The 22,262-nt window shown below is 41.1% G+C and overlaps 1 protein-coding gene across 1 annotated transcript; it reads right to left on the bottom strand.

Moving 5' to 3' along the window:
* Positions 1 to 6,285: 6,285 nt before the first annotated feature.
* Positions 6,286 to 22,050, bottom strand: SYT4 (synaptotagmin 4). The gene is made up of 4 exons (XM_080973761.1): positions 21,672 to 22,050; positions 17,592 to 18,406; positions 12,821 to 12,941; positions 6,286 to 11,265 (listed from the first exon to the last, which is right to left on the bottom strand). The coding sequence occupies exons 1-4, from the start codon at positions 21,703 to 21,705 to the stop codon at positions 10,958 to 10,960; spliced, it is 1,278 nt and encodes a 425-aa protein (XP_080829887.1). The 5' UTR covers positions 21,706 to 22,050; the 3' UTR covers positions 6,286 to 10,957.
* Positions 22,051 to 22,262: the final 212 nt, after the last annotated feature.

The raw sequence follows: 22,262 nt of genomic DNA on the forward strand, positions 1-22,262 counted from the left end.
TACCTTGTTCTCACAGTGGTCAACCAGATGCCTGGGGGCAGCCTACAAGTAGGATATGAACACAACAGCACACACACACTTGTGGTTCCCAGCAACTGGTATTCAGAGGTTTACTAACTGACAATGGAGGTAGAAGATAGCCACCATGGGTAGTGGCCTCATCCTCTGTTTCTTGTGTCCTCTCTTCTGTTTCCAAATTTATCTCAACTTTATGGTCAACTTTACATGAACTATGCATTTGTGTTGTAAGTATCAGCAGCTACACTATCCAGGGAGGACTGATCCACTAGCATGATCCCTACTAGTATGAATATTTCATTGATAATTATTCAGTATATTCCGAAACAGTTGAACTATTCCAGATATACTATCCTTTTGAGACTTTGGAGAGACGTCTTCCTTTGAGAGATGGCTTGGCGTTCCTTGCTGTTCATTGATTTGTTTGATTCTTTGTTTGACTCTGATACATATAACAACTTGTATATTTTGTGAGATGTGTTGTATGATATATATACTGTTTTGAAGTGGCTTATTCGTATATTTTGAATGACATCATAACCGATTCTATTCACTAACAGTTATTAGCCAGCCTGTTGCATTTGCATTTTTGTAGATTGTTACATTTTGCAACATTTGTGTTTGTCCAAATTTATCTCAGCACGATCCAAATCACCCCAACTCCATCCTGGGGGAGCAGGGTGAAAGGATATTGCTCAGTGTATCTGCCTTGCATCCAAAAAGTTCTGGGTCCATCCCCTGGAATCTCCAGGTGGGAGTGTTCTTATTATTATATTTAGTCATGTTCACCTTTGCCCCCAGTTTGGGATGTAAGGCAGCTTATGCAAACAAAATACAACAAGCTAAAAACATAGCAAAGACAATCATTAAAGTGAGTGCTGAATTAAAAATAGAAAAATATTCATTAACAACACAGACCAGGAAAAAAAGAAATATTGTTGGCTAGAATATTGACTACTACAAGTCACTCTGAAAAATTGTTACAAATAAACTTTTAGAATCCTAGAATTGAAGGGAACCTGAGGATAATGTGGGCCATGGGTAGGCAAACTAAGGCCTGAGGGTCGGATCCGGCCCAATCGCCTTCTCAATCCAGCCTGCGGACAGTCCGCAAATCAGCGTGTTTTTACATGAGTAGAATGTGTCCTTTTATTTAAAATGCATCTCTGGGTTATTTGTGGGGCCTGCCTGGTATTTTTACATGAGTAGAATGTGTCTTTTTATTTAAAATGCCTCTCTGGGTTATTTGTGGTGCCTACCTGGTGTTTTTACAAGAGTAAAATGTGTGCTTTTATTTAAAATGCATCTCTGGGTTATTTGTGGGGCATAGGAATTCGTTCATTTCCCCTCCCAAAATATAGTCTGAGGGACGGTGGACTGGCCCCCTGCTGAAAAAGTTTGCTGACCCCTGATCTAGTCCAAACCCCCTGCAATACAGGAATATGTAGCTGTCCCATTCGGGGATCGAACCTGCAACCTTGGTGTTATCAGCACCACGCTCTAGCCAACTGCGCAACTCTAGCCAATCAACTATGCAGTGATTTTAGGAATATATAGTTCCCCTATCCAAAACTCTGGACAGCCACCAACAATCAATGTAGAAAGTACTGTGCTAAATGGACTCAGGGCCTTTACTCATAGAGTAAGGCTGTTTGCTAAGTCTTCTGTGCTCAGATTTGCTTCAGGCTTCATCATGACTAGAGTGGTTAAATACGTAGATGAATGGAGGAATTTGTGTCACCATAGTGAGGCATGAATGAAGAAGGGGCAAAGCTCAGTGGGAGAGCGTCTGTTTTGCATGAATAAGATTTCAACCCTCAACACCTCTACACAGGGATGCCATAACCTTGGAGAACTGTTGCCAGTCCATGGTGATAAGGCTGAGCTAGATGGACCAATGGATAAAATGCAGCTTCCTAACTTCTAAGGCTTTTTATTAGATTGCCCTAATGGATGAGAGCACTATTTGCCCAGGGCGAGGAAGTTCACCCATTACCAGCTTCCACCATTTGGTGGATGCATTTCCTTTTGTTCTATAAACTCGTACATTTTCCTGGTGTTGGAATTCATGCAGGGAGAGAGAAAGAGAGAGAGAGCACTCTGTGAAAGGCATCATTTTTCAGATGTCTCAATTGCCAAGGAAGCCCACAAATGATGGGTATGAACTGCAAAAGGGTAATATAGCATGAAGATTAAAGGTGAATGTGTTTGTTTTCAGCTCTGATAGCAACTACCAATTCAGATAATGTGTATTTCATTTAAATTTATTGTGAGGAATAAAAAGAGAGCATGGGCGCTGCGCTAGATAATGGGATTCTTCATGCTTTAAAGCAGTTTGGGCATTTCACTTACCTAAGAGCACAGTGGGGAAGGACACAAAATTAAAACAAATTGACGCAATGGTTTTTTAAATGACTCTCAGTAAATAATTTAGCCTCCCGTTCCCAGGATATCCTTTCAGTCCTAATATTTCAGATTTGAATAGGGAGGTGGGGTGGGGAACATTTTGATACACAGTGGAGTCATATGCTTTAAGTTGGATTTTGCAGCAAGGGACACATTCAATTAGCTTCTCAGTATAATGAACTTCAAATCAAAAAGTCATGTGGAAGGTATTATGCAACAGTAGAGGGATCACTGCTTAGGGGCAGATCACATGTCTCAAGCTTGATCCCTGGTAGGCTCAGTTAAAAGGATTAGGTAGCAGGTCATGGGACGGATCTCTACCTGAAACCCTGGAGAGCCACTGCAGTCACATTACTGTGCTAGACAGAGGAAGAGCCTGAACTGGTACCAGTGCTTGGAATGAACCATAAGTACATCAACTAAAGCAGTGTTTCCCAAATTTGGATCTGCAGCTATTTTGGGGCTACAATTCCCATCACACCTTGCTAGCAAGGCCAGTGATCAGGGATGATGGAAATTATAGTCTGAAAACAGAGGGAGACCCAAGTCTGGGAAACACTGAACTGAAGGTAAGCTAAGTGAATTCTGGGGTAGAACTTTGAATGATTTCTAGTTCATCTTCACATTCATTTCCGTTTTGCCTCCTGCAACAGTAATCAGCCTGAAGTCAGTCTCTCTCTCTCTCTCTCTCTCTCTCTCTCTCTCTCTCTCTCACACACACACACACACACAATGTATATGTATATATGTATGTAAGTCAATTGAACACCTATAAAGAAAGTTATAGAGTAAAATGTGGAAGCAACATTCTAAAGCTTATTGGGCAGGTGTGGAGGTACTGCTGTTTCTAGGGTTGCTTAGGCACTGTTGCTAAGCAGTCAGAAGGAAGGGATGTGAGGCATTCTGTGTATCTTCCCTTCTGAATATATTTCCGTCTCTTCATACAGCTTGCAGCAAGAAAGTGCAGAAACAAAGTAAATTGTGCCTTGGCTCTTTAACAGCTGTGTGAGTGGCACAAATTGAACAGGGTCAGCCTTTTCTTGTATAAAAAGGCAATTATGAGGAAAATGTGACCTGTTGACATTCTGTTACTCAGGCATCTTAATAGTTTGCGTGGCCTCTGATTTGATTTTGCACATTAATTTTCTGGTGTTCTTTGTTTAAATTTATATTTTTGAAGTTTCATTTATGTTTTAAATTTTGCATTTTGAATATATTTTGAAACCGAGATGTTGAAACGATATGAACATGAATTTTAAATAAATAAATGGTAACTCCAACCCAGACAGCATTGGAGCCAAATTCAGGGGGCCGTGGCTGCTTGGGCACCCACAATATTATAATTGTGGGGGCTGCTTGGGCACCCACAAAGTCAATGAGAAAAGCCAGTAGGTGGCAGTGGTGCTACCTCCGAAAGAGTAGCAGTTCAGCTCCACCCTCTCCAGCCAGGCAGCAAGGCACCCTTTTCTGGGGGGGGGGGGGCTCAGATGACATCACACACACTATGTGCAGGCATGTGCATGTGATGTCTCATGTCCATGTTGCAGCGGTGGGCACCCACAATCCTGAGGGCAAGATGGCACCCCTGCCAGACTACCTTAAGTTTCCTATTGACCTGGAAGGGCTGAATGTGTTTCCATTCAAACTGAGACTTTGTCTGGACAATCATAGCCCCAGGTGTTCCTGATTGCATACCTTGAATCAACACTCACTGGCTGGTACTTTGAAACAGGGGTAGGATACCTGTTTAAGCCAGGGGGCCTCACTGCCTAGTGGGCAACCATACATGGGGCACATGGTGGATGGAGCAAGAGATCTTACCTTTAGCTTTGCGCATTCCAGCCACATGAAAATCAGTGGTTTCAACATGCACATATCTCCATCCAGACAAGTGGGGGACAAGGTAACAGTTTAAGGACACAGTCAAGTCAAGCAAACACACTTAATTAGGGCACAGAGTAGAGGAGAAGGAGATGTCACCTGGGGAAGGGGCATTTCATGAGATAATTCTCAAGGGCCAGATAGATACCCTGGGCCTTAGACTCCCTACCTCTGCTTTAGAAAGATAAGTTAATGCCTGTCCTGAAAATGTATTCTTTTACACTGTTATAAGGGCAATCAATTTCTCAGGGAAGTACTGAAAAGTAATCAATAACACTATTGATATTTGTGAAATCCTTTTTTAATGCTTCTTTGGAGTCAATTGTGTTTGCAAAATTCTGCCTAAAATATTTACGGCTCTGGTCTGCATAAATATACATCGTATAATCAGATTGTTTTCTGTGGAGATACTTAATTCTTAAGGCTCTTCATGGTGAGTGTTGGATAGAGAAATCACAATGGCTACTCCTATAAGGCTGCCTCAGACATATTGCTTATTACTTGGGGACTGCAACATAAGCTGGTGATTTGTGTATGTAACTGTTTGTTCATGAATAGAATGTGCCTATGAACCATTTCATTGATTTGTCTGAGATGGGGGCCATTCTCAAGAAACCCCCACACATGTTCAGATAATACATGGAATGAATAGAGTTCCCCACCAACAGCCCCACATGCCGGCCACATCCATTCGGTGACCACATGGAGAAAATTAGTCTGAAAGAACTCTATGTGCCTACAGCTGAACATAGGAATGGGTGAATCTGTCAATTTTGGATTTTCTCAGTTTCTCACTTTTCTGATCTTAAATTCAGTCCTCCACATTTCCACATAAGCTTTCTATGTATTTATTTATTTTTAAAAGTTCTTGTGAAAATTCATTGGCATTTTAGTGCATGTTTCTCCTAATGTACATGCCTCTCAAAATTTATCAGATGTTCCACTTGAGGAGAAACAGCTTTTTTGACTCAAGGTGTGCTCTAAATAATAAATAATTTTATTATTTGTACCCCACCCATCTGACTAGGTTGCTCAGCCACTCTTGGCAGTTTCTAACAGATATAAGAACATAATAAAACATGAAAAAGCTTCCCTATACAGGACTGCCTTCAGATGTCTTCTAAAAGTCAGATAGTTATTTATCTCCTTGACATCTGATAGGAGGGCATTCTACGATGTCCAGGCTGAATGATGGGGGTGGAGACGCTCCTTCAGGTATTCGGGACCGAAGCCATTTGGGGCTTTAAAGGTCAGCACCAACTCTTTGAATTGTGCTTAGAATTGTACTGGGAGCCAATGTAGATCCTTTAGGACTGGTGTTATATGGCCCCAGAGGCTACTCAGCCTGCCACATTCTGGATTAGTTGCAATTTCCAAATCACCTTCAAAGGTTCAAGAAAAATTAGGGCAACAACTCTAGTCCTAACTCTGGTTTTCCAGATGAACTTATAAAATAGCTTTTAGTTATTCAGATCACATGTTCAGAGTGGCCTGTTTGAAGGTATGAAGCAACTAATGTTAGCATCACCTTCCTGGCTCTCAACCAGTCCCTTCCAGGGCTTACCATGTTAGGTCTCTGTTTATGTATTCCTTGATGATGCCATGAAGTAAGTAAGATGTCATAGATGTAGACTTATGGCCAAGAGGCTGATCTGTGGAGCAGAGAGCTCCTGGTCTGAATCTCACCTCTTTATATCAACTCACTGAGTGGGCATAGACAAACCATCCCCTCTTGGCCTCAGTTTCCTCCATCTGCAATATGGAGGGCTAAAATATAATAAATGCTTTTTACCTTAAAGAGTTCTTATAGTGACTTATTTATCATGCATGTAGGGTGCTTCGGACAAGTTTTTGAGCATTGTTGTGGTGCATGACAGTAGACAGGGTCTCTTGAAAACTCACACTGAGTTTCACTCTTTAAAATAAAATTAAAAGCAGATTGACATGGCATCTGCAAAAAATATTTATATTGGGATGGGATGAATGAAAGTAGCAGTTTATTCTTGTCTTACATACATGGCACAACATACAGATCTGGCACAAAAAAGACATACAAATCCTCCAACATCCATGCTTCCTCCCAAAGAACTTCTATTGAATGTACAACATCATTAACAAATTGGTTATTGAGTTACAACAGATCTCCAAACATGAATAACCTCCCATTCAGGGTAATATTTTGCTTCATTGTATTAGTAGTAGAAGTTGTTGTTGTTAGCTACTTAGACAAACATTATTTTACATGTTTAATACAGGACATTATCCTTAACAGATTTCAAGATATTCACATTAAGAACCAAATACTTTATAAAACAGATTTTCCCCCCATTTCTTAAAGGCATGGTCACATGTATTTCAGTCCCATCTGAGCTAACAACTGGACTTTGCAAGACAAACGTTTCTTAAGAGCTAAAAAAAGGGACCCTATATACAATTTGCCCAGTGTAAAAAGAACTGGTCCCCCTACTGGGATAGCTCTTATCCCACCAGTAGGAAAACTACCCCTCAGGCCACTTAAAGCAGATATTAACCACTGGGTGGGAAAATGACAGATTGTCACAACCCTAGGTTTTATTCAGAAACAAAGAAAAGAAGGCATATTAAGAGTTATTTGGCCACTAGGGCTGGTGGCTAAAGCCTATCATCAAACAAGATAACTAGGTCTATTGTGTTAGCTAGGGCTTAGAACACATATTTTCAAACTTTCTAGCTCCGATAAGTTTTTTCTGCATTACCTATTGCATGCTGCAACACTTTCTGGGAAAGTGTTTGCATACCCAGTTTGCATGAGTTGCTGCGCAGACCTCTAGATCTAACCACTACACAAGAAGTTTGAATGTTTCCCCGTGCAGTGCTTTCGAGACAACATTAGCCATATCCAGAGCAGACCCACTGAAATTAATGGACCCCAGTTAGTAATGTACATCCATTCCAATGGGTCTACTCTGAGCATGACTAGTATTGGATATAACCCATTGTAAGAGAAGACCATTGATGGTAGAGAACTTTAAGGAAGGTTTCTCCTCCAATGCAAGACTTATCCCTGGGAAACTTAGATGAACCTACAAGGAACCCAGCATTCCATCTGAAAACCACTAGGCTAGCCAAGTATTATTCAAATATTATCTTAAATCAGTCCCAATGAAATGTCAAGCTCATAGACCTTTCAACATGTGGCCTTGTTTGCAACATTCTGTCCAACATGAATGTAGAATACCTAGCTTTTGATTAAGATTTGATCACATGCTCTTTCCCTCCTAAATTCTTAGTACATCTACTGTCCAATGAACTTTACTTGCATATTTTTACTATTCAGATCACTGGACTGATCATGGATTAACAAACATCTTTCCTCTAAAGCTCATCAAGGACTTCTGGGGTATCTCTGTTGACTTCATAGAGCTTTAGAAGTGATTCATAATTTCACTGGGACTACCTTGGAGTAAACATTCTGAGGATTTCAAGCCTGGACTGATTTTGGCCTACAAATAGCCTGAACAAAACAAAATAGATTTGAAATTTTTATACACACAAGTTGCATTACTATTATTCTTTGTACATAGAGCATTTTCATAAAAAGCATGTTGTGAAAATGCCTTAGACCTTATATAAACACCATTATATCAAACACATCATTCAAAAACCTGGATAAATTACCAACACAAAAACCCGAAAGACCCCAAATGGAATTCTTTCAGTAATATTTGTTGCATATTTCACATTCCAGTCTCATCTTGTTCTGGCCAAATTATGGCTCTGGTTAAAAAAGAAGAAGAAAAAAGCAACCACACAAACCTCTAGCAGTGTTAGCTAGAAGAAACCCAATTCCACTGTTAATCCACCATGAGTCTCATCCTTCTCCCCTTTCCTATGCTTTTAGGAATGATGGTTCTGATCCACAATTCAGTAATACTAAAGTACTTGGATTTCAGCCAGTTAAGTCCCACTAAGGTCAATGAGAGTGCTACCCTTATATCAAACATTTGCATCAAGTCACATGAAAGGCTGCCTGTCCTTGTACAGACCTATAAGATCACTTAGATCATTGGCACCTTACAGAATATCACAGGACAGTGACCTCAAAGGAGGAATTTTCTGTCACCACCCTTGCACTCTGGAAAGCCCTACTGTCTATTATCCAGCAGTTGCTTCAGATATCTTGTAAAGACATGTCTTTTTGCCTTGACTTTTCCCAACCTATAATATTGGACCCTTTGGTTATTACTGAGGGTTGTACTGAGTGTTAGTCATAGTTAGTTAGATAAACAATCCATCATTAGGCCTATCCAGTGATAGGCATGATTATCTTTGGTCCATTAATTCCAAATGTTCTACTCCTGGGTATAACTCAGACATAGGGTTAGGACTAGGATTGGCTTGAAACTCCCAAAGACCTCAGTAATTATGAACAGTAGATCAAAATACACACATCTGAAACAGATCACTAGATCTAGTTTAGAAACATGCTGCTTCAGTACACTACAGAGCTATGAGAAAGTAGCTTTGCAACATGTTCTCCTTTCCAACACTTTAACAATTGCCACAATCCTGTTCTCCAAACAAAGCATTGGGGCACAATTACAGCAAGGGAATGAACCTGTGACCCTTTCAACAAAGCAAGACTCTCATCCTTAACTTTCCACATAACCTTTGCCTCCACTGCAGCCCATTGAGAATGATTTCCGTAGACACACATGTCTGGAAAATTCTATATCAGGCTGGATTATCTGCATTGTGCTTGCAGGAAGGATCCCATAATAAGGATATTAGATCTTTGATGACTCCTGCTTGCAGGATCAACCTAGGAACATCCAAAGCAATGAGTATGTATCACTGTGTTCTTCACATACATTTCTCAATGGGACTTTATAAAAAAACTCACACAAAGGCAAATATGATTCTGGAGAATCTCCTTCAGTAGCATCCAAACCCACCCCACCCCACTGCAGAACCATAATATCTACAGAAAGGATACTCCTGTATCTCAAGTATCTACCCAAAGAGGACAGGATAAGAAACTCTACTACTACAATTGTGCTAATCTGATAGATTAAAAAAATGGTTTCTAGTGTAAACACATGAATAAGTTTCACAGGATTTCAATAGGTGTGTGTGTGCGCCTTTGTTTCCTTTGTGAGGGGCCAGCACAATTTGCAATCGACCAAGTAGAATGTAACCCGCAAACTATGTAAACCAGCCCACTAGGGGCTCAGCAAAGCTGCTTTTAATATTGGCCTGAGGATGCATTTTTTTTCCTGGTGGGTCCTCAAGCAAGTAGTTAACAGGACACTTCACATACCTGGGTTTGGCTTGGCAGGTCACAAGTTGGGCTGGTCTGGTCTTAAATTACACTTCATCCTCCTAATCTGGGGAAAAAATCCTGATCCTATTATCACATGCATACCATCATGTTATGATCCTAATATTACCCACCCACCCTCCAGAGTTCTACCCAGTTGCCCAGTGGCATGAATGACAGCTAATTAAGTGAGTTCTATGGTCAAACAGCTCATTTACACATTAGTCAGCATGAGGTATAAAGCTTGCTCCAGAGCCTGATTCTGCTAAAACCCACTTTTAAATCTTTACCCACTTAGAATGGATTATTATTTTTTTGCAGGATCAGTGCTTTGTACGTATCTCCTCTCTTTTTAAAATTTTTATAGGATTTTTAATTTTGTTTTTAGAATAATCAAACAGAAAGATATAAGGGATACCGTAAGTTTCAGTTCAAACAGTAATTGTTTCAAAATACACCGGGTGAAAGCTTTAACACTCTACAGTATTTTCAATTGGTTATAAATTTTCAATGTTGTTGGGGGTTTTTTGGCCAAAAACATAAAGAAATCCCACCACAGGCTATACTTGAAGCACAAATCCTAACCATACTGTAAAATTTACACTCTCCAACATCAGTGTCTAAGCCCTTTATTAAACAAAGTGAGTTATTTTGGGGATACTTACAGAGTATTTGAATGTAAGCTAATGGAACCAACCTCTCTCTTTCTCTCTTTGAAATCTAAACTATATCTCACGGGTTAATTAAAAAAGTGGACCATAGCTATGCAGTGTGGCTTGACAAAAATCTCTTGAGTTTTTGGATCGCTCAAAGTATAAATACTCAACCTTATGAAAAGTGGTTGAGTTTCCATAAAATAATGTTTGTGGCACATTATGATGCTGAAGGGATTGCCCTCCCCATACACTCCATTTCTCCAGATTTTTATTTTAAACTTTTACAAAATGCAGGTGCTTCTAGACTTAGCAACACATATTAATGAGATTATCTTCATCTGGGTGACAGCAGTAATCTAGGGTTCCTGGTACTTTAATAATAAAAAACAAGACTTCTTAATTGTGTTTACAGCATTTTGTGTCTCTATAGCTGTGTAAACTCCAGTAGAATATGAACCTCTGATGATATTACGTCACTTTCTGTATAGCTTGCAAAAGAAAAAAGAGAGAGCCTGAACTGAATGAGAAAAGTTAGTTACCTTCTGTTTTGATAATTCATTTCAGTCCTAATAACAGTAACAAAAAAAAATGTCTTTTAAAAAAAGTCACAAGCCTGTGATTATACATTGCAAAGAAAGAAAACTGATCCTTGCCTATGGAATTTTTGTTTAAAAGTTCCAACCTCTTGTTTCCGCTGTTAGCCATCACACAACATGTGCCATTTGGCAATTTGTCTCCTAGGATATTCACAGATTTCCTTCCAGTGTTCTCCTGCTGTTCCTTCTGCCGAAGCCCCCAAGGTTAACCGGCCAATGATTTCATTCCGGGATCCCCTATCTGAATCCAAAACCAAGAATTCGATGCTGATCTCTTCGAGACCCTCGCAAGGAATATCAAAGACAAAAAGTTCATTGAACACTGCATTGGGGGTGCACTTCTTGACGTGGGTTTTCTTTTTGGAGATCCTTTTCTTGGCATGATATAGGTTCACTTTCACATAGGGGTCTGCAAAAGACAAGCAAAATCCAACCAATATCACACTGCTGAAGAACCAAGTCCAATAGTCCAGACTTCCTTGTCTTCCCCTGCACTAAGGTTCTCACCATGCTTTCATCTCTACCAGTTATTCCTGTGCAGGAGAATCCGGCTAGAACTGATTGGCAAGATTAGCTTTGTCCACTGGGGAAAAGCTCCAAATAATAATAATAATAATAATAATAATAATAATAATAATGTGCCAGCTTATGCTTGCATGCTACCTGACCACCGGTTGCTGCATTTACCAGTAAGGGACAAGGTGGTGAGAAGCTTGGCACAACTGGAGGTACAACAGCATAATCTGGCGCTCTCACTAATGCACCCCATTGCAATCACCATTAAGCCACATTTTCCTTGTTCTTCTGTCCCCCAGTAGACACAACAATGTGCTGGTCTTCACTCCAGGGACCATATGCCCTCCCCTCAGATGCCCTCCAGATGCGCTGGTCTCTTCTCTAGTTGCCCCATCTTATATGGGTCTTTCAGCATGTCACATTTTCTTCATGATCCCTTTCACTTTCTTTCACTTTCATTGCAGGAGGTTGGACTCAGGTGACCATCAGGGTACCTTCCAAATCATAGAATCAATTATATGAATCTCGGTTATTTGAGGGATGGGCAGAACCACCCAGCTCCACTCCAGTTACCTCTGCCCCCACACCTGTAAAGCAGACTTATGACAAACATTTTGGGAGATAGCTTATATTTGTTAAAATATAACTAATTCACGGAACATCCAAATAACCAAAAATTCAGAAAATATGAGCAGGTGAGAATTCCATCTAACTGGTAGGGAAACCTCCCTCTAGACCACTGAATAGATGACACAGCTGCAGTCTGTGGCTCCTCATAAAGGAGGGGTAGGAAAGGACTCCCTCATTGCTAGATGAGTCATGGGTAGAAGCACACCCAGGCTCTACTGCCCAGAGTTCACCCAAAATGTGAAAGACAGATCTAAAGGGTACCCCATTAAATCCCCCCAGGCATAAAGCACTGGCAGATCCCTAAAGGGTGCCATTGACCCAATAATCCCATCGTATGTCTACAATTATTCTTCCCAACTTCCTTACCTGCCTGGACTCCATGCTCAATGAGAAACAAATACCAGCTGCTCCCCAAATTGTCAATCAAGTTACCCAACAGTGTGGAACAGGCTTCTTCAACCTTGGCCCTCCAGATGTTTTTGGCCTACAACTCCCATGATCCCTAGCTAGCAGGACCAGTGGCCAGGGATGATGGGAATTGTAGTCGCAAAACATCTGGAGGGCCGAGGTTGAAGAAGCCTGGTGTGGAGCAAACCAAAAACGAAGTCCCTAAAGGTTAGTTAAAGAACTGCCACCCAAAATATTCCTACTCAGTTCCTTGAACAGGTGACTAGCCAGGGCCCACACTGAATAGAGCGAAGGAGGGAGGGCACAGCTCCTACTCCTTTGCTACTTCTTGGTCCAAGCTCTTAAGTCTATGACAGTGTTAATTATAAATCCAAATATATGCATGTAATAATGCAGCATTTTGACATTACCTGATAATCCGGAAACATCAGCTTTGGGTAGGTGTCTGGCCTTTAAAACAACCACCGTGAGAGTATTTGTTGTAGACTGGTAACAGAGAGAAATCAGCAGCTCTCCGCGTCCGGAGGACTTCTAGAGAATTAGAAAGATAGCTCATATGTAGCAGACATCAAAGAATCGTAAAATTGTTGAGTTGGGAGGGATCCTAAGGGTCATGTAAACCAACCCCCTGCAATTCAGGAATCACAGCTAAAGAATCCCTGACAGATGTCTATCTGGCCTTTTCTTAAAAACCTGCAATAAAGGAGAGTCTACCACTTTCTGGGGTAGTCTGTTCCACTGTCAAACAGCTCTTACCATCAGAAAGTTCTTCCTAATGCTTAGTTGGAATCACTTTTCTTGTAATTTGAATCCACTGGTGTTGGTTTTACCCTCTGCAGCAGCAGAAAACAAGCTTTCTCCATCTTCCATGTGACAGCCCTTCAAATATTTGAAGATGGCTATCCGTCTGGGATTACCCTAGCCTCACCCTATCCCACCCCACCCAAAAAATGATGTATATGCAGATCTGCTACTAGATGGGCAACTCACAACTATGACTATATATATTTGTGGTTTTAAAGCATATTGAATCCTTGGCCAGCCAGTCTATTGAAATGTTGTCACAAATAGCATCTGACAAATTAGTGTTTTGATGGACTTATGAGAACGTAAGGTACAAATCAGATCTCTCCCCTCCCCCCGCTACAAAACCAATATAGTCCCCTTGATAGAGGAAAATATTTAAGTATGAAAATAGAAAACATGGAAGCTTCAACACTCCAGGTCACACACAGGGGCTTGTTGCATTAAAAACCATAAAAGCTGCAGATGGGAATATTGCTTGGTACACACAGAAGCAATTTGATTTGACGCTTGATCTTTTGAAAGCAATTACTAAAAAGTCAATACACAGGCAGGTTCTCGGGAAGGGCTATGGGTTGCCCAGGCTTTGAGACATCTATTAGGTTTGGAATTTTTTTAAAAAATAAATGGGCTTCCACTTATGTTGAAGTGACTTCCAAATCAATTTACAAACACACAGTAAAGACTTTGACTTGGAAGCAAGCCCCCTTGATTTTTATGTGGCTTACATCAAAGTAAAATGCTCAGGATTGGTGCCAGAACAACTGATATTCAAAACACCAATGCCTTTATTCTAAAACATGCTTACCCTGATTGGCCAGGTGAGACGTAATGAACTACTGGTAACTTCAACTAAATTGTTCGAGGACTCAGATTTTGGTTGTGCAAGTACTATGAGTTAATTCAGTAACTGACAACCAGAGTGTCCAGAGAGCTGGAGATGCCCAATGGACTAATTACACATAGGTGGGTGTGACCAGATGGTGGAAAGAAGCAGTGGTGGGTGGAACCAGGAACAAAGGCAAAATCAGTAGAGAAGTGGAAGGAGAAGGAGGAAACTTAGATGTGCAATGGATATGGATAAATCCTGAGCCAAAGTGAGTTGCTTTTGAGGAATTCTGAACTTGTCTGATATCTATCTGAGGGAACCCGAACCAAGAGAAGACAATACAAAGCTCCTCGTGGTGTCTTTATGACTCAGAATCACACACACACACAAAAGAACTGCAGAAAACTTGTCTGCTAAAAGCAAAACTAATGTCTCTAAGTTTACTATATAAGGAAAGTGAGAGGCTGGGAGTGAGAGTGAGGAATCACAAAGGCAAATGTGAAGGTAGAGTGGAGGGAAAGCTTTACTGTCATTGACAGATAATCAGAGATAAATATTTTACCTGGAAAGTGAATCCCAAATATTTTTAAAGAAGCCTAGCACAAATCCCCTTTGACCTACTTGTCTGAAATTTGGCAGATTTCTTACCAATGGAACATCTCTCATATCTGCTATTTTCAGACCAATTGCCCAGAAAACATCACAGGAGATTAAGTGATATTGTTATCCCCCCCAAAAAATTGTAAAGGCTGGAACATAACTCTGCAGATATCCTTTTGCATATCCTATGCCTGCAAAATCCGTCATTTTCTGCCAAATGAAAAATGGAAAACTTTATACCTTTTCTTAAAAAACAAAACAAAAACAAACTTTAAAGCTGCACAGCAGCAGAAAATGAAATAAAAGCCTAGACCTATCTGCCTGTTATTTGGAAGGCTTTATCCACTCTGGAGAGGCTATTATGCCTGAAAATTTCATTCGCTTCTGTCAACAGGGAAAATACATATAGCTTGTCTTCCCAAAATTCCCAATAGTAATTTCCAGGAGGCGATGGTGATTAAACCCAATTTTCCTAAAGCAGACTCAAACTTTGATGCTGTGCTGAATTGGGCAGCCTACAAAATACTTCGTGGCCTATTTTCTGAAGTGCAGGATTAGGGACCAAAATGAATCTTGTGGTTGGTGCATACCCCTGGGAAAAGAAATCCATCTGTAAACTATCAACTCAACCCCCTGGCAAGAGTGATCTGTCACTCCCATAATAATCTACTAGGTGGAGTGGGAGGGGGGAAAGGAAGTGACACAAAGAGGGAGAACAGGGTTAACTGCATATGGATCATAGCCATGGAGATGCAGGCTAATACTCATAGCCATAGAAATCAATGGAGAATTTTTATTTTTATTTTGCCATTGACTTTATTGCAATGTTGATTGCACTGTTACAGCCCACCACTTGATTAAACTCTTGGATTAAACTGTTTTTCCTTCACTGATGAAGTCAATGTAACCGTATTGGTCTTTGTTCAAGGACTTCAGATTCAAATGGAGCAACTTCTGCCTAGATATAGAGTTTGCATTTGGTTGGAACTCATGAACCTATTGATCCAACAAACTTTAGGTTATATGTTGTTTTGGGTCAGATTTGCATATCCATGTTGCCACTGTAGCCAGCATGTGTTAATGTGCCATCATGAGTTAATCATTGTCAATAGCACTTTTATATCACCCAATAGGAGCTCAAACCCACTCCTTTTCCACTGAGGAGATTTATTTATTTTCCTGAGAGACAAGTGTTGAGTAAGTGTTAAAAGTAACATTGCCTGAACCAGACCCGAGTTGCACTTTTGTTGTGAGATACTTAAGGTAAGATATCCTGCTAAGATTTGCACTGTCCCCTGGATTCAAAGTAATCCAAGCTAAGTCTACACTGGTAGGAGAAGGAAGAAGGGGATAAGTTCCATTGCAGAATGCAGGTGAGATTGCCATTTTCAAATGCCACAATCTTTAAGAATGTTCAGGGAGGGAGGGAGGGAAAGGGAGATTACAATGGATTTTCCAGCTGAAGTGGCCCAGACCACTTGGCTAGGACTGGCTAATCTTGGCTAGGACTGGCTAATCTGACATTGCTGGACTCTAATAAGTTCCTGCTAGCATGGCCAATAATAAGGGGTGGTGGAAGCTGGAGTCTGATAGCATCCGGAAGGTCACATGGTGACCACATCTACTCTATAATCTAAAGCACTTCATTCCCACCTCATCCAAGAACTTCAACAGAACTACTTGTGACTGTTGGAAAGAGCAGTTAGTGATCCAATACCACTTTCAGTTATGCACAGGTAGGACCTGCCAACAAAATGCTGTACTGGATATGGATCTGCACTCAGATAATTAAATCCACTACCAGTATATATTGGATGCAGAAATCCCACTGGTAACAATTACGTGCTGCAGGATCACACACTGAGTTGCTGCTTAAAACCCACAGAAAACAGTGGGAATCTTCTAGTTCATCACAATGGGTTTCCAAGTCATAGATACTCATGCTCACAAAGCTGAAAGGTTGACACAGTGTTGTCTATCCCCCTGAAACCTCTCACCACATGGAAACTCAGTGAGCCCATAACATTATTTTAACCTAGAGGATTTGCAAATGTAGGTCATGGAATGTAGACCTAAGATGGGAGGAGAAGGGCTTAAGAGTTTGATTTACATCTGTGTGGAACCCTACAGAGGTACAAGTAAAAGCAGGAAGGATCATTTTGAGTGGAGAAAAATGGCACAATCCAATGGGTTAAAATCTCCCGGCTTCTATCTGTCTGTTCCTAATCAGCCCCCCCAAGCGGTTTTTGATTTATTTCATTTTTAAGACTGTTGAGTGTAACAATACACTAGGTTACATCGTAGCCCACAGATTATGCCTCCCTCCAGTGTGATGGTATTTCACAGATATGGGGAACCTGTGGCTTTCCAGATATTGCTGGACTACAGGTCTCATCATCCCTAACCACAGGCCATTGTGGCTGCAGGGGTTGATGGGGGTTGGAATGCAACAACATTGGAGGGGGCACATGTTTCTCAGCCATGGTATATAGGGAAGTCACTTTTAGATACTTTGGTGTAAAAAAGTGACAAATAAATATAATAAATAATTAAATACATGAATAACAGACATTTGTTTTTTCGCCTTATCCCATATTTGCCCACTCTACCTCTTCAATCTGTAGAACTCGCACTGTTACGAGCTCTGCATAATATCTGTTCTGCACTTGACTGATGAAGTCCCTTCCCTCTGAGGGTTTATCAATACACAAACTGGACCATCATACCTAGATATTTTAAGAACCCTTGTTGAGATAATTGAAATGGGGATATAGGCAGACATCCTTTCACATTGTTGAGACTCTCTAGTTTATTTTATATATTCAAGATGCATGTAGGCTGTTGTCAGGGTGCTATACTAAGATTCTGCCTTTAGAAAAACTGTTAAGTGCTGAGATAGGGCAGGCGAAATATGTTGATAATACAAAATATGATTCAAGATCAATTACCCTAACATTCTTTTTGATGATCTCCTTGTTCATCAGCATCCTTCCTTCAGACAACTCAATCCCGGACAGAGGAAAGAGAACTTCTCCAATGATGTCATCACGGGAAAATCGGTCAAAACTTAGGATCATAAAGTGAAGGCTCAGATCTTGGACTTGAGTATAAGGGATTCCATAGAAGGTGAAGGTTTCATCAAAAGCTGGGTCTAATGTTTTTCTCAGTACTCGAGTTTTCACCTTGTGCTTCTTCTCCGGCAGTATCGTCATTTTGATGTATGGATCAGAAGTCATTGACTGTTCATCCATGGCAGGCAAGCCACGTGCTTCCTTGATGTTCACCATGAAAGCCTTCTTCTCAAAGTTATACTCAATGGAGAAGAAGAGAGTCCCTAATTTATCTTGCTTCTCTTCAGAAGATATGGAAGTAACAGACTTCAGGCTATCAGGGGAGACAGAATCTTTTTCCCTCTCAGGAAAGAGCTTTGGAGTGAAGTTCTCAAGATCTGAGGAGCTGGGTATTTTGGGGGTTGTTTTGGGGAAATTGCCGTTCAGATCTCGTTTCTCCAGATCAAGGTGGAGAGAGGTCTTTGGCATAACCGGTTTGCTTTTGCCTTCTTCCTTGTCCTCTGCCCCAAACTTCTTTTTGCTGTTGAGGTTCTCAGGATAGATGTCGACGCCCTTCAGCACATGAACAAATTTGTAAGGCGGGGTCTTATTTGATTTGGAAGATTTGCGTTGGCAGCAGATCCAAGCAAAGAGGGAGACAGTGAAGACCAGCCCAAAGGCGCTGAAGATTCCAACCACAGTTGGAATTTCATCTGCAAGTCAAAGCACATGGCAACAAATGCATGAATGGCAGACTTCAGAGGTTGAAAGCAGTAGTTAAGCTAACTATGCAAAGGTGAGCCAACTGGTGAAGCAGAGAGAATGAACTGCTAGGTATACTTTATAACAATAAAGCCTATTCATGTTGTGCCCCCTGCAGGTATGAACATGTATCGAAAACTCTGGCTGGGCATGTTTGCTGTTGCATGCAAACCTGGAACAAACACAGTTCAAAAATTGTGCTTATAACAACTGACACGCTTCTGTTCAATTTTGCTGCTGCCCCATATAAAATTTATGAATTCAGTACACATATAAACATCTCTAGCTCCCTCCTACACCCTTCACATTAGTCTAAGTAGATAAAAGAGAATTTGAAATATGTGTTAGTCATATGCATGACATCCACTTTTATATTATGGATTTCCCTTTGTGTTGAAGAAGCTACATATTTGCATGGCCTCATTGCAGGAAGAGACTGGTGTTTGGCATGAAAATGCAAAAACTTAGAGTCTTAGGATATTCTTGCCATCAGCCTGGTGTCAGTTTTCTATGCAACACTGAACATATGCAGCCAGCCATTTCACCTTGTGCTATTTGTCCACTATACAAGTGCATGTTTAAATCCATCTGTGCACCTAATATTTTGTAAGCATTGGATCTATCTAGTTACAGAGGCAAAATGACGTTCAAAGCTACCCAGAGATGAGGGCATCTAAAACAACATTTCAAGGAAGCACATTTTCCAGCCACGGCAAGTAAATCAATTTCCCGAGAACTTCTTTCCATCACTCGTATGAATCAGCCCACATTCCAAATGGCAATAGGGAAAATAGCATGAAAGCTGCAATGACATCTGGCGCATGGATAAAAGAGGAGCATTAGCATTTCATGAGTAAGCAGTGCAGGGCCAAATGAACGCCACTAATTGGAAATCCAATTCTGTCCATAAGTAACATTTCTAAGTGAGTCTAAGTACCACACGCTGGTAGCACCAATCAAGGCTAAGTCCACATTCTCCAAGCGAAATGGGGGACTCATGAAATATTAATGCAATGGCATTGCTTATGCAGGAAGGTAGCAAGAGTGCTGGTGTTCTAACAAATGATCAGCATCCTCTCTGTTTAAGAGAGAGTGAACGAACAGTTCCCTTGAAAGGATAAGTAAATCTCTGCTTGAGATGCAGAATGAGCCTCCCAAACTTGTGTAAGCAGATCCCTGATCTCCAGTTTAAACGACAGGGACACACACACACACACACACACACACACACTAGACTTGCACACCCAGCCTTGGCATTAAAGTAATGACTTGAATTGTTTTTAATCGAATCCATGGAGAAATGAAGGGTCCCACATATAAATGAGCTATTGAAGAGTTAGCATCAGCTCTCACTACCTACCTTGCCACTTTTATAGGACTGTTAGCATGGGAGATCTTTTCTCACTCTGGCTGACTGCTTTTGATTAGTGTAGATTTGTAATGAAGTTACTACATGCAGGGCATGGAAATGGGTTAATGTGCAGAAAACCTTGCTTTGGGGTAGAGCACTGGTCACTGGGTCAGTTCCACCCCTTACATTTTTGTGGACTGGGTCACTTTTTCTTTATTTCTTTTTCCTCATACAAAATATGGGGCTAGGAGACAAGACACAACCCATCAACAGTGAGGTAATGACAGTTGCATAAGATGGTTTGGGAAAGAGGCCAGACTGGATCATTAACTCGGCTGAACAGATTTTAATGGCCAATTGACATATTTGCAAATACTCTTTTGAAGCTTGCATGCCGAAGGATTGTCTCCAGCAGCAGGAATGATGGTGCAAGTTACAACCCCAGCCTCTGAGAGGAAGAATGCCACAGTTTTATATTAATTATCCTCATAAAGTCAGTTATCAGGTGAGCAAGCTGTCACAAATGAAATTAGAAACACCCAGGGGGGGTGATACAAGATGAAATCAAAACTAAATGTGCTGTACAATAGCTGCCAGTGGGCTTACAATCTGCCTTCCTTGCTGTTTTCATATGGCAAAGCAATTGCTTAGGTATTATAGCAGCTATATGGAAATGGTAGACTGGTTTGAAAATGTGCTGTTTCTGAAAGTGAGTAGGACAGATTACAGAAGTGTTAACTGGAAGGGGCAGAATCTAGACACACGGCACAAATATGAACTGATCCAGTTTGAGTTGGGACCCAAAGAATTCAACTATGCCAACATAATTTTAAACTCCTATTAACTTCATCTAGAGGCTAGTGGAACTGACATATATGACTTACAGTTTACTCTCACAGTCTCGGGTGTACTTCGACTGTGGAGGAGCTGTGCTGCTACCCTGGCATATGGCAATGATAGCTATCAGGACAACATGAATAAAAGTAAGGTAAAAGGGTAAAGTGGTCACTAGCTGAACCACCCTCTAGGGACAAGGGGAGGGAAACAACTTTATTTATATGAATGTATACAGCTCTCTCTAGGTCTAAAAGATAATGAGCCTACTTATTTAAAGTTTAAGCAGATATACTGGTGTAGAAAAGTGTTGTTTTTTAATTGCCTACTTTGAATATGAGAAGAGAACCAGGGTTTAACTTTAGTTGCTGTACACACACACACACACACACACAATACTTAGTTCAAAGCATTTTTTAAGGGAGGGGTACTTTGCATACACTCCCTTAGCAACATCACTAATGACAGGAGACAGACAGTTGCAGAGGAAGAGAGCAAGCCTATGGACAGATGAGTGGGTGGGTGGATGACTAATCTATTTGAGTAAATATCTATCTGTTCCTCTCTTGAAAGAAGCAGTTATGGCAATTATCCTGAGAACATGTAGAATATGGATTTGGAATGAAATGCATATAACTGATTCTTCTCTAAAGCTAGATCACAACAAACAGTATCTTTCTCCAGACACTCCCCACCCCCACCCCAAAAGACACACCTCACGGTGCATATATTTTACTTGTGAATTTTTGGGAGCCATAGAAAGAGCACGGCGGAAATCAATAAACTGTAGAACTAATAAAAAAGGGGTGTAAAACTTCTGTAAAACCCAAGCATCATATATAAAGGATGCTTTTAAGGAGAGGCAACTGACGTCGCTCATATCAGAGCACAGGAACAGCCTTAGCTTTCCAGCGCTGGCTTTCCCCCAGGAGCCCGAAACAGTAGTCATATAATTGCCTTTTCCAAAGCACCTGAATGAAATGAAATTAATCAAGCCTTCAAGATCGGGTTTTTTTAAAGAAGACGCTTACCAAATTCTTCCCGGCTGGCTGCAATCGGAGCCATGTTGCTTGCTGCGCGCTCTCTCCAAGGTGCTGAAACCGCTCTTTCCTTTTTTTGCCCCTGTGCTCAGCCGCTCACTGAAGAGGAGGGAGGGAGAAAACGCATATACGTACACACAACCAAGGGAGTCTTGTTTTCCAACGTGATGAAAACACAAGCCTGAAAGATCGGGAAGGTTTTAGAAGGAAGAGGAGGCGGTAGAGAGGAATGGGTGGGGGGAAAGGGGAGGGAGGGTCTAGTACAGTCCTCCTTTCCTGCACACTGATTCGTGAGCCCTTGTCCTGTGGTTCAGATCTTCTGACTAACTGAGCTCTGAGACTGAAGACGTGGTTGAAACCCAAATTGACGCAATCCTGACGCTACAGAACTGAAATCAGTACCTCCCCCTCCCCCCCCCCCCCCCACTCCTGGGAATCCGGCACACATTCATCAATTATTTTAACGGCTCTGCTGCAGGAGATTAGCTCACGTTCTCAGTCGGACACAGACAGCAATGCTAATTTCTAGGGCCAAATCTCCCAATGTCTTTATAAGGCACAGTCGGACTTTATTTTTTTAAG

The sequence above is a fragment of the Podarcis pityusensis genome (genome assembly GCF_964106645.2).
Source record: "Podarcis pityusensis genome assembly, chromosome: 11".
Classification (NCBI taxonomy): Eukaryota; Metazoa; Chordata; class Lepidosauria; order Squamata; family Lacertidae; genus Podarcis; species Podarcis pityusensis.